Source organism: Colobus angolensis, unplaced genomic scaffold, assembly GCF_000951035.1.
Source record: "Colobus angolensis palliatus isolate OR3802 unplaced genomic scaffold, Cang.pa_1.0 Scaffold88, whole genome shotgun sequence".
NCBI classification, from domain to species: domain Eukaryota; kingdom Metazoa; phylum Chordata; class Mammalia; order Primates; family Cercopithecidae; genus Colobus; species Colobus angolensis.
Genome location: NW_012122709.1, coordinates 6,665,434 through 6,677,755, shown reverse-complemented (window position 1 = coordinate 6,677,755; position 12,322 = coordinate 6,665,434). Strand labels below are relative to the sequence as shown.

At 42.2% G+C, this 12,322-nt stretch overlaps 1 protein-coding gene across 2 annotated transcripts in view; it reads right to left on the bottom strand.

Moving 5' to 3' along the window:
- The window catches only part of CHD8 (chromodomain helicase DNA binding protein 8), a 50,401-nt gene extending 39,303 nt beyond the window's left edge, over window positions 1–11,098 (bottom strand). The window contains exons 1-6 of one of the 2 annotated variants that reach the window (XM_011930929.1): window positions 10,994–11,098; window positions 10,700–10,764; window positions 4,608–5,665; window positions 2,766–3,137; window positions 1,670–2,055; window positions 555–669 (exon numbers count right to left, since the gene is read on the bottom strand). In XM_011930929.1, the coding sequence (XP_011786319.1) occupies window positions 555–669; window positions 1,670–2,055; window positions 2,766–3,137; window positions 4,608–5,450 (1,716 nt within the window). In that variant the 5' untranslated portion in view covers window positions 5,451–5,665; window positions 10,700–10,764; window positions 10,994–11,098. The remainder of the gene's footprint in view (window positions 1–554; window positions 670–1,669; window positions 2,056–2,765; window positions 3,138–4,607; window positions 5,666–10,699; window positions 10,765–10,993) is intronic. The other variant, XM_011930930.1, reaches the window with a different exon arrangement.
- Window positions 11,099–12,322: the final 1,224 nt, after the last annotated feature.

Sequence of the window (12,322 nt, the reverse complement as noted above, 5' to 3'; positions counted from 1 at the left end):
CGGCCTCCCAAAGTGCTGGGAGTGAGTGGTGTGAGCCACTATGTCCGGGCAAGTATCGCTATTTTTATAGTAATATGCTCTTTGCCTAAAAAAATAATTTAAAGACCCTGACCAGTGAGAGGCCAAGGCAGGCAGATCACTTGAGGTCAGGAGTTCGAGACCAGCTTGGCTAACATGGTGAAACCTGGTCTCTACTAAAAAAATACAAAAATTAGCTGGGCATGGTGGTGCATGCCTGTAATTCTAGTTACTCGGGAGGCTACGGCAGGAGAATTGTTTGAAACCGAGAGGCAGAGGTTGAAGTAAGCTGAGATCGTGCCACTGCACTCCAGACCTGGACGACAGAACAAGACTCTGTCTCAAGAAGAAAAACAACAACAACAACAACAGAAAAAAAGACATTGACCAGGTCCACTGACCTTTTAGGCCTACGTCCAGTTTAGAAAAACCGAAGAAATGTGTATAGACTTATAACCTCTCAATATCTTCTTGGTTTGGTTAGCCATAATTAAACATGGTTTTTTTTCTACTAAATTCTTTTGGGATCCTTTTACCTGAATGCTGCTTTCCTCATCTTCTCGAGGTGACTGAGCAGGCATGACTTCCACATCTGAATTATCAGATGAGGTATTACGTTTTCTCTTCTTACCCACTACAGGAGTGATGGTGCTAAAAAGGAAAAAACCAAATTCATTTTCAGCGAAGGCAAAGAAAATTTAGCAGTAAAAAAACATAATTAATCTAAACCATCACATACAAAACTTCCAGACAGTCAATAGAACACACAGCTATTAAATAGGGTGTTTGAAAAAAAGAAGATATTAGGATTTGTAAACCACTGACTGACCCTCACACCATATTTGACAAATCCTTGTTATTACTGTGTTCATAAATATCTGAAGGAAGGTAGCACAAGATAGAAGAATAAATACCAGATTAAGATGCAGTTCCACTTCTGTCACTACAAGAGTATTAGTTTCATTATTTGTAAATATTAGAGAGATAATACCTGTCCTGACAGTTACTGAGGCTCAAATAAGAAATATAAAACTGTCTTTTAAAAGCTGAAAAATCCGGTACAAATATAAAGCATTATTATATTTGCACCCCAAAGCCTGAAGAATCCCAGAGAGTAAAAGCTAGTAAGAGAGGAGAAGATACAAGACATGGAAGGGAAAGAGAGGACACTCAGTTATGACAAGATTATGTGGCAAGCCATCACTTTTCTGTCAACACTGCTTAAAGTTAATGGTAGATGCTGAAATCTCCAATTCACAGATGAGATGCAAGAACAGGACAGCTATGCCTCCAGTAGTTCTCTTTTTACTGATGTGGGTGGTAGGAGGTAGTGAGAAATCTCTTTCACAGTACAGTAATACAAAATCAGGACAAATATATGAATGCAGAGTCACAGCTTTTAAAGGTAACTCCCAACACGGTGACTATCTTTCCTGTGCCTTCGTGTTTTCCTCTTAAAATATGCTAATTTCAATTTTCCATTTAACAAATCCTGTAAGCATTAAGACAGAAAAAAAGAAAGGCCCTATTATTTTCTATAATAGATCATCTTGAACTATGTAGCTAGTAAATACATGTAAGTTCCTCAACCCATTTTAGAAATGAGTCCTCTGCCCTCAAATGTCCCATCAAAACGGCAAAGAGTACTCACTTTAGCTTACTCTTGCCCTTTGTTTTGGAGGTACCAGATGTTTTATTCTTCTTTGGCTTTTCCTCTTTCAGCCTCTCCCCAGCACTCTTCTTCCTGCGTTTCTTCTCACCTTCCTCCTCTGGCCGAACGCTGGGCAACTCATCCTCATTTAAGACTCGAGGTATGTTCTGCTCACCGCGGGCACGGGCCCTCGCAATGGCCTCTGCTACAATCCGATTTGCTTTCTCTTGTTTCTTCTGGTGTTCCAATCTGCGGTTTTCCTCCATTCCTGTCTTTCCCCCCGAATGAGGAGCAGAGCTTGCTGGTGATGACAAAGCTGCCACTTCACTGGCACTTAGAACTTTAACTACAGAGAGCCCAGAAGAGGCCCCTTGGGAAGAGCCAGCCTATAGAAATAAAGACACTACAATTTCAACTTGCTTGTAGTTAAATGGCCTAAATAAAATCCAGCTGTGAAGCAGGGGGGCTAGAAACTAGTTCTTTAATCCCTCAAGAACCAAGCTCAGACTGAATCTTACTGAACCTACACCTATTTTTTAAAATGTATTCTTTTGGTGGGAGAAGGGTGAGAAAAAGCAAGAATTCTGCCAAAATAAACTTCAGTATCTTTTTGTTATGCTTCCATCAATACACATCTCCATTACTTCAGAAAAATTACAACTAATATATCCAATATTGGGCTCTGGCCTAACAGTAAAAAAATTCAAATTCTACGCTTGGCCTACCTTTTATCTGCCTGGGGGGTGGGGGGAGGGCAGGGTGGCGGGGGTGAGAGGAGGACTGATCACTTATTTCTTTATATCCTTTCTGAAATATCATTTAAAGGATATCACAGATCATTTTCATTTCACAATAATATTAGGAAAAGACTGTAAATGGAACAATTAAAAAATACATACTAAATAACCTCATATCCCAAACCCAACAATCCCTCTCTAACCTTTTAATAATATAATTAAAATAAGGTTTCCAGGGATGAAAGAATTAAGTCTGCATCTCAGTTCAGAGATACAAAACTAGAGTGGTTACCGAGGGCAACAGCAAAGGACTAAGTAGTTTTGTTTTCTTTCTTTTCCTTACTATGTAAGTCTCTCACCTGTGGCTGCAGTACCACCTTGACTGGTACTGAAAGTCTTTGTCCTGGGCTTTGTCCTGGTCCCATTATCTGAGCCTGCTGTACAGAGGACAGAGTCACTGGCTGGGTTGAGGGTGGCTGCTGGGGCTGTGGCTGCGATGACGGTGGTTGTGGTACAATCTGGATTTTTTGCTGTGGTTGCTGCACCTGCAGCTGGATAGTTACTACCTTGGCAGGCTGCCCTTGGGCATTCTTGGCTTGAGTCAGGGCTGCCAGCTGGTTGCCCTGTAACACTATCTTGCCTGGTAGACTCCCTAGCACAACATGCCGATGTCCTTGGGGACCTCCAGACTGTGGCTGCTGGAGGACCAGGGTGATGCGTTTCGATTCACCCTAAAGTGAAGAAAGGAAATTGCAAGAGGAGTACAACATTAAAGAATTGTATACTCTGAAATATTTACACCAGTTTTCTTCATCCTAGAATCATAAAAACTGTGGGTCAAAAGACACAGTACAATTCACTTTGTTCATCACCCTATCTGTCTTGATAGAATCTTTTTTGTTATTTTTAGAGACAGGGTCTCGCTGTATTGCCCAAGCTAGAGTGCACTGGCTATTTACAGGCACAACCCTACTGCTGATCAGCAAGGGAGTGCTGCTCTGCTCGTTTCCAAAATGGGCAATTCATCCCTCCTTAGGCAACCTGGTGTCCCTTGCTCCTGGGAGGTCACCATATTGATGTCAAACTTAGTGCAGACGCCTGATTAGCATAGCACACCAACAGCCCAGAAATCCTAGGCTCGAGTGATCCTCCCACTTCAGCCTCCTGAGTAGCTGGTACTATAGGTGCATGCACCATGTCCAGCTAATTTTTATTTATTTTTTTTGTAGAGATGAGGTCTATGTTTTCCAGGCTGGTCTCGAACTCCTGGCCTCAAGCGATCCTCCGGCCTCAGCCTCCCAAAGCGCTGGGACTATCAGCTATCCTGACAGAATCTTTTCTATAATGCTTCTGCTTAGTAGGTATCAAGCTATGTTTTTAAAACTCCTGATGGAAGGCTATCTTCTAATGCAGCAGTTCATTTATGGAAACCTATTAATACAAAATTCCTTATATTGAATTGAAATCTGCCTCCTTGTAGCTTCTTCCCACTAGACCTACTTTTTTTTTAAAGACGGGGTCTCACTCTGTGGCCCAGGCTGGTCTTGAACTCCTGGCCTCAAGCAATCCTCCTGCCTCAGCCTCCTGAGTAGCTGGGATCACAGGTGAGAGATATTATGCCTGGCTAGTCCTACTTATCTCAATCCTGCGCCCCCACCCCCACCAACTCTTTTGGCCCTTTATTCAGATGCTAGAGCCTCTACCATCTTACACTAGAAACTAACACTTTCACTGAGCAAAGTAGGAGGGGGACAATCTTAGTAATAAGAATACAAGAAAGATATAAATAGCTCTTACAAGTCTTGTAAATATAAAGATAATTCTTCAAAGATGTTTCTTTGTTCCCATAGCATCCCATATTTCTCATAAAACTTTATATCACACAGTCATTGTGAACTGTTGCTTAATATCTGTCTTTCCTGGCAGACGGTGAGCTCTGTAAGGACAGGGACCGTGTTTGTCTTATTTAGCACCAGCTAGGTACAATGTAAACATGTAGTAAGAGCTCAAAAAATATGTTAACATTAACTGCTTCCACCTAGCAAGTACTAAGTATGTGGCTGTCACACTAACTGATAAAAAGCAAAGATGGAATTTAAATAGGCTTTCCCAGAGAAAGCTCTCATGCGCTCGCTCTCTCTCAAAGAGTTGCTGGGCCCTCTATGAAACCAAAATTCACCTCCCCCTTTCACTCAAGTCACCTGGGTAGGTGTAGAGGTCAGTGTAACTGCAGGCTTCAGTGGGGGCCCTGTGGCCCCAGGGTTTCCAGCAGGAGCTGGACCCTTAACTGGCTGGAGGACCAGCTGCTTTACTGGTCGGCTGGGCTGGACAATGCGCTGAACAGCAGCCTGGTTCCCAGGGACCTTGGCGGCCAACACTGCATTACCAGAGACAATGGAAACACCTGGTCGAAGGGGTGTGCCGGTTAGCACTTTGGTAAAAGTGACTTTTCCACCATTGGCTGTGCCTGCCACCAGGGGCTGAGCTGTGCTGGTGATACCTTGGGCCTGAATTTGTGCCACATGGGCACCAGTGACTGAGGAGCTTGGTGGGGCCTTAAGGATAACAATCTTAGGGGCTGACTGAGGTGGCTGCCCTCCAGCACTACTGGAGGAGACAGCTGTGGCAGAGACACCCATGAAAGGATTCCCTTGGCTCAGGATCTCCTGGCTCTTGGAGACCTGCAAAAGTCCTGATGTTGGCGTCGATGTCTGTAAGACAGGTTGGGCTGGCTGCTCCTGGCTGGCAGGCTGAGTGGTATAATCATGCAAGGTTATGGATTCTGGAGCTGGAGCTGTGGATTCTTTGGGAAGTTCTGTGGGAGCTGTTTCCTCTGGTGGAGGGACCAGTTCACTTGCTGATGAATTCCCCATATCACCACCTCCACCATCCTGGTTCATCTGATCCAAGGAGTCCAGAGAGCTTGGCAGTCCAAGGGCTTCCTCAATGGGGTCTTGTGTGACCTGGTTAAAGCTGTCATCAGTCAAAGAGTCCAGGCCAAATAAATTTGGGTCATCAAACAGATCCATGATGGGGTCTGCCATCTTGGGAAAGTAATGGAGGATATTTCTCCAAGGTCTAGGGAGGGAAGGGGAGGGGGGGTACTGGCTCTCCCCTCCCCTCCCCTATTAAGAAAAAAATGTACACAATGTAAGAGGACTACTCTTCAAGTATAGAGGCAAGAAACAAGTGCATGTCAGATTGTCCTGACCTTCATGGAGCAAGATGGCTAGGTCTTCAGAGGAAGATGGTGGAACTCCTGTTGTAGGAATACAAATACAAATGAAAAATAAGCAAAGTTGGTGATCTCAGAGAAAATTTTTCCTTCTAAGGTACTTTCTTAATATCAAATAGCATGAATATAAGAGGGAAATGTGAGGAAATCTGAGGACGGACATACAGCAGAAAGAACACTCATATTTCTGCTTCAAAACTAAAACTAAAAGAGAAAAATAACAACAACCCCCTCTTGGGCACTTACACCTACAAACTTTAAAGATTCTGTCTGTCAAGAGCATTTGGCTGTCTCTCTCCGTTTAACAATTATTATTCTTTGGTAAAGATAAAATTTAAATTCATTTACCTTCTATTTTCAGTTTTTAAGTTAGTAGAACTCAAAAATATGCCACAAGAATTACAGTGACTCTACAGATAAAGGTTTCTGGATATATTCTATTTTATAAATATTTCTTGTGTTTTATATATTTTTACTTACTATTGGCAAAAATAACCATCTTTAACCAAGGCTCATAGTACAATCTCACCAAGCTGATTATACAATTTTACCCAGGAAGTTTTGCAACCTTTAGTGTAGTTAACATATTAATCTATAATAGGGTTTTTGTTCTTAAGTTCCCTCTCAAGAAACCTTTCTCATATTTAAAATAAAAAATGTCAATTGCAAAGGAGTCAACATTTTGTTTCCAATTTACATTCCCAACTTCCTCTCTTACCATCTCTTATATGTATCTTACATTCCAGTCCAACTAGACTACACAATTCCCTTAATGCGATTCCTACCTGTGTGACTTTGCTTATGATGCTGTACTTTCTGCCTGGAACACGTCCTCTCCATCCCAATGCCAATAATCTTTCGCAGCTAAAATCCTACCAACCCTCAAAGGTCTTCGAATCCATTAAGTAAGCCCTGAACCGCTGACCCTTTAACAACTGAGCAACTTGTGATGACTTGATCTCCACCTCCTTTAAATACCCACACCATTGTTTATACCTTATTTAAAGCACTTACATTTAATATTTTATTATAATGACCTAAGTCTGTCTATATCCTCTGAAGGCCCAAATGGTTACTTTGTGCAAATTGTAAAAAGTTGCCTACTTCTCAAGATGCTTGGAAAATTGCCATACTAAATATATAAAAGTTGGTTATGAATGTATGCAATGTACACTCTCCACAACCCTGTACCATGGCCCAGCTCCTCTTTCTCTAGGAGAAAGTTCTTGGATGATGGGGACTATGTCTTATTTGTCTGTGGATCCCTAAAGAACCAGCAGGACATAGCACATATAGTAGCTAATCAAAAAACAGTTAATGAATTATACTTGCTTGCATTATCTGGAGTAAACCATTTGATCCTCACAGAAACTAAATGGTATTCTTTGATTCTAACATGAGATGGTAAAAAGCTTCCTATCTTGAAAACGTGTCTTATGAATGGCTGAAAGTAGGTTTACAAAATCCATGCCTAGGGTTTTAAGTTCATGAAACTAGTGGAAAAAGGAAAAGGTATCAAAGACAGGGAAGTATGTCACCATATAACCCAAATATATGAAAAAGAAATATCTGTTCTTTGTATATGATGATAATATTTGACAATACAGGAAAGTCTTGCTTGGTAAGACCATTTCTCCTAACTTTTGGAAGACACCAGATAAGAAATTTCAGGGACACAGTCCTGACTGAAGGAGACTTTTCCATACCACCCCCCATGCTATGTTTTTTTCCTTCCCAACCCATCTCACTTATCATTATAAAACAATATAATATGGGTTAATAGATCAGATACTCCAACACAAAGAATAAACACATGAGTCAAAATTACAAAGTATACCTGGTATCTCCAACAATGTTAAACAAGATCTTCCTTGCTTTAGTAATTGTATACTTTTCATATCTCAACCCAAGATCCATACCATCTCCCATTCCTGGCTAGGCTATTCCACCAGCTCATTCCAGCCTTTCATATCTAATATTTGCCTCCAAATTACTCAAAATGGCAATGAGAAAAGTTATGAATGTTTCCTGATTTAATGAAAACCTACTCAATAACTTGATATTAATAAATTTCCTCCCCATTATCATCAACTTTTTTCCAGTATACCTACTTTGGCACCAATTATCTTTCATTCTCTATGCACCATCAGAAGTTAAAGTATCTACAGCTAGGAGTAATATAAAAACAACAGTGAAAGTTTCTTTTCTTTTTTTTTTTCAAGACAGAGTTTCGCTCCTGTTGCCCAGGATGGAATGCAATGGTGTGATCTCAGTTCACCACAACCTCCACCTCCTGAGTTCAAGCGATTCTCCTGCCTCAGCCTCCCGAATAGGTGGGATTACAGGCCTGCGTCACCACGCTCGGCTAATTTTGTGTTTTTAGTAGAGATGGATTTTCTCCATGTTGGTCAGGCTGGTCTCAAACTCCCGACCTCAGGTGATCCATCCACCTCAGCATCCCAAAGTGCTAGGATTATAGGCCTGAGCCACCACACCGAAAGTTTCTACTAAATAGAAGTTTATGTTGCAAATAGTTTATAGCCTGCTCCTTCTTCCATGGAGTATTTTGTTACTTCCATGATTCCTTGCTATTTGTTAATTCTAATGCTCTTCCTTTCCCCCATAATGATCCAATCTTAGGCCTAGATTTTTTTTTTTAAATAGGAGAAACAAGGCTAATGGTTTCTGATGAATCTCCTTACCCCCATATTACTTAGTATAAGCTTTTTAAAGATCAATGCATTATCATTTATCTCTCCCTTCCCAATTTTCGAACCAAATTTCTGCTTCTCCTACTTTGGTCTATGCCTAATAATTTAAAAATCTTGCCACCAAGTATCATTACTTCTCAGTCCCATCATCTCACCTATACTGACCCAATTCATCTCATATTTTTATCCTAGTCTCCTACTTCTTTTCTAGCTCTCATCTTTAAACTGTCCTTGAGTCTTACAAGATTAAACCTTCTCCCAACATACATCTAACTTTTTTTAACCCTCCTTCTACTACTACTTGTGGGTTACTCTAGCTATATCCACAAATGGCTTATTTATTCTACCAAGCTCATCCATCTCATGAATCCTCTCATCCATCTCATGAATTCTCTTTCCTTGATTCAAACCCTAGTAGCAAAAATGAACAGATGTTAAGTGGGTTTCAAGGCAAAGTAACTGCCTAGATAAATAAGTCATACCAACTTTTATCACATTAAGAATGAAAAGCCAGTCTTGGCCCACCATTCCCCAAAAGAGAAACACATGTATGTGCTCAAAAGAAAAGACAAAATTTAGTGGTCGTACTTAGTCACTTTCCATAATTACAAACTAATGACCAGAATCATGACAGAAATCTTGGAGGGCATGTCGGGGGTGAGGAATGGCAGTGGAAGGGAAAAGTAACAAACTAGTCAGTTAATGTTAAAATCCAAGGCCACCTATCTAGAATCGCCAAATAACAATCCAATAACCTGTAGAAAAATACTTTATTATATATGCCAGCATAGCCCTTCACTTTATCTCCTTCTTAAAGGTGAAACTACTGCTTCCCCTTAAGACAGGTACAAACTGATGTTCTCCTGCAGCTTTACCACCTTTAATACAGTTCTCGATTTTTTTTGGAAATCCAGAGTCCCAAGTCTCTCATTCTTATTTTACATTATTCCTCAACCTTGCCCATTTCTATAATAAACTGCCTGTCCTATAAGAAAGTATTTTGTTTTAATTCTACCTTATATTTTTCCATCTCGATCTGTCCATACCTTTCAACAAAGCAGTGATTCTCAACCAGGGGATGGAGACTAAGGCCCTTAAGAAGGGCTTCTGGGAACTGAGGGTGGAGATAAATGTGCAGTTCTTAAGGGTGCATTCAGTATTATAATTTTATATTTATCAAGTGAAAAAACTACATCTCATTGTTTAGGCTATTTATATTTATTAACACTGGACAAAGCCTTCTTGGCCAGTGAAGATCTGTAAAAGACACATGTAAGGAGTAGGGGGCAGAGAAGAAACATTCCTGGCTTGGCAGAGTTACCAATATCTTTGGGATGGGATAAGATTTCCTATAGCCTCTCAAAAGGAGTTTATCATAATTTACTGTTTATGAGGGATGAGAAGCACTAGAAGAGATTAGTTCAGTCATCTAATAGATAAAATTATGTAAAATGAGCTACAGATATCTATTGCCCACTTATAGATTTCTCTGTAGTGACAACCTCTTAGAAGACAATGAACGAATGCAGTATTGAGCAATGCTGACCTCTTTCTGTAATGTGCACTTTTAGAAAGTACCACTCATGACCACTTAACCTCTAGCTGCTCAAAGGTTCGGAAAAAAATAAAGTATTTTATTTACTTCAAAGTGTAAATCTTGTTGTTGGAAACTGTATCCTTTCAAGAAGATCAGTTGCAGAGAGACATAAGTACATGTTACTGAAACACAAGATGGGTAGAAGCAGCTTAATTTAAATGAGAAATATCTTGAAAATAAAAGAATCCAAAGGGCTAAAATGAAAATCACCAACATAATTTTAAAAGAGAAGTATTTTAAAACTGTACCATGAAGACATCTGTGACACACGAAGGGTCTCAAATCTTATACAGAAATGAAAAATAAACACCCAAAGTGAATGCAATCACAATTTAGGGTCAGCAAAGGATCAGGATGGAAAGACATAGGACCCAATTGGAGCCACTCAGATTTCCTAAGTAGATCAAGATCCTAGGCCATTTTCTCTATCTTCACCATTCTCACTGTCAAAATGTGTGGCTACTCTGTTTTTGTTTTCCAATTACTGAAAGAGAAAGCACTCACACCTCAATCAAGGGTATGGTCATTTGGGGGAAAATAAGGCTAGTAAAGTAAGACCTTGTGAATAAATCGGAAAAGCAAAATAGATAACTACGAAAGCTAAAGACATGTATTTTCAGGGGGTAAAGAAGAAACTACAGAGATTTTGTACTCAAATGAAAAAAGGGAAAGGGCGAGGTGAGGAAGTGTGGGGTTGATGAAGAGGAAAACGCGACTGGGGTGGGGGTGGGGGGGACCCGGGTACATTACCTGCTCATACTGCCGGGGTTGGTGCCAGTAAGGTCCATAGAGCAGAGGCGGAAGATTTCTGGTAACTGGAGACCCCAAAATGGAAATTAGGTACATGCACTTGAGGTAAGGAGCTAGCGGGGGTGCCCTCCAGGGTGGGGATGGCCAAGACGGGAAGATGCGGGGGGTGGGGGGTGTGGATGCCCGGGGTAGGAGCAAATGTTAGGGCGGAAGCTGCAGGCTGAGAAGCCCGACAAGCCCTGAAGGAGAAAAGGAGCCGTGCCTCACCCCAGTGGAGGAGAGAGGTGGCTTTACCTGCAGCGGCTGTGGGGGGCCGGTTCGCCCCTCTCCCTGTCTCTCCAGCACCAGTTCCCCCTCCTCCTGTGCAACCTAACCTGATGCTCCTGCCCGCCCCGCGCCATCATTGGCTAGAGCGCACTGCCAGTCACCAAAAGCGAGAAGACGCAAAAGAGCGCAAAGGGCGGGACTATGAGGAGCTCCCTTCCCCCTCCCCCGCAGGTTAGGTTGAGAGCGCACGGAGAGGCCTATCCGGTTTCTAGGGCCGAGGCGAAGCCTGCAGCTTGCTTGAAAAAAGGGGGCTGGCCAGAGGAACAGTCTCATAGTACGCGAAACCAGTCCTGGGGATTAAATTCCCTACCATCCACACTGTATTCTTCACCCTAAAGAGCATAAACTTGGGAGGGAGGGTTCCGCGCTAGGCCAGCTCCGCCTCCCTCTGAATCCCCGGCCTTCTAGCAGCCCTGTCAACCCCTCTCCTGTAGTGACTACACTGTATCCCACTACCCAATAAAAGGGGCCAAATCTTCTTCCCTCCATCGTGGGAGTCAGCCCAGTTGGAATATGGGGCCTTTTAAAGCACTCTTTCTGCCACAACACGTAAGGCTGCCGCATTTTTGACACTCCGACCCTTCGATACCAATATGACTTTTTAGACAGTAATTCCTGGGGCCCTCTAACAATTCCCGACCCTTAGCCCCCTCGAAACAAACACTCCTTACCCTCTAAACTCGGTTTCCTGTTCTCCCATCTCTTGAAACTCAGCCCATTTGACCTTTTAATCAGTGTCCACTTTGCGATGTCACTTGAAATCACTCTAGTTCCCAGTGAGACTAGTCAACCCCAGAATGATGGTGTGCAAGCTTAAAAACACCAAAGTTTTTTTTTTTTTCTTTTTTGAGACAGAGTCTCACTTTGTCGCCCAGGCTGGAGTGTAGTGGTGCAATCTTGGCTCACTGCAACCTTCACCTCCCATGTTCAAGCGATTCTCTTGCCTCAGCCTCCCGAGTAGCTGGGATTACAGGTGCCTGCCACCACACCCAGCTAATTTTTGTATTTTCAGTAGAGACAGGGTTTTGCTATGTTGGCTAGGCTGGTCTCGAACTCCTGACCTCAAGTGATCCACCCACCCCGGCCTCCCCAAGTGCTGGGATTACAGGTGTGAGCCATCACGCCCAGTAAGTACACTGTTATTAAAAAGAGCAATTTGGCCAGGTGTGGTGATGGCTCATGCCTGCAATCCCAGCACTTTGGGAGGCCGAGGTGGGCAGATCGCTGGTACCCAGGAGTTTGAGACCAGCCTGGGCATTATAGTAAGACCTAGTCTCTTAAAAAAAAAAAAAAAAA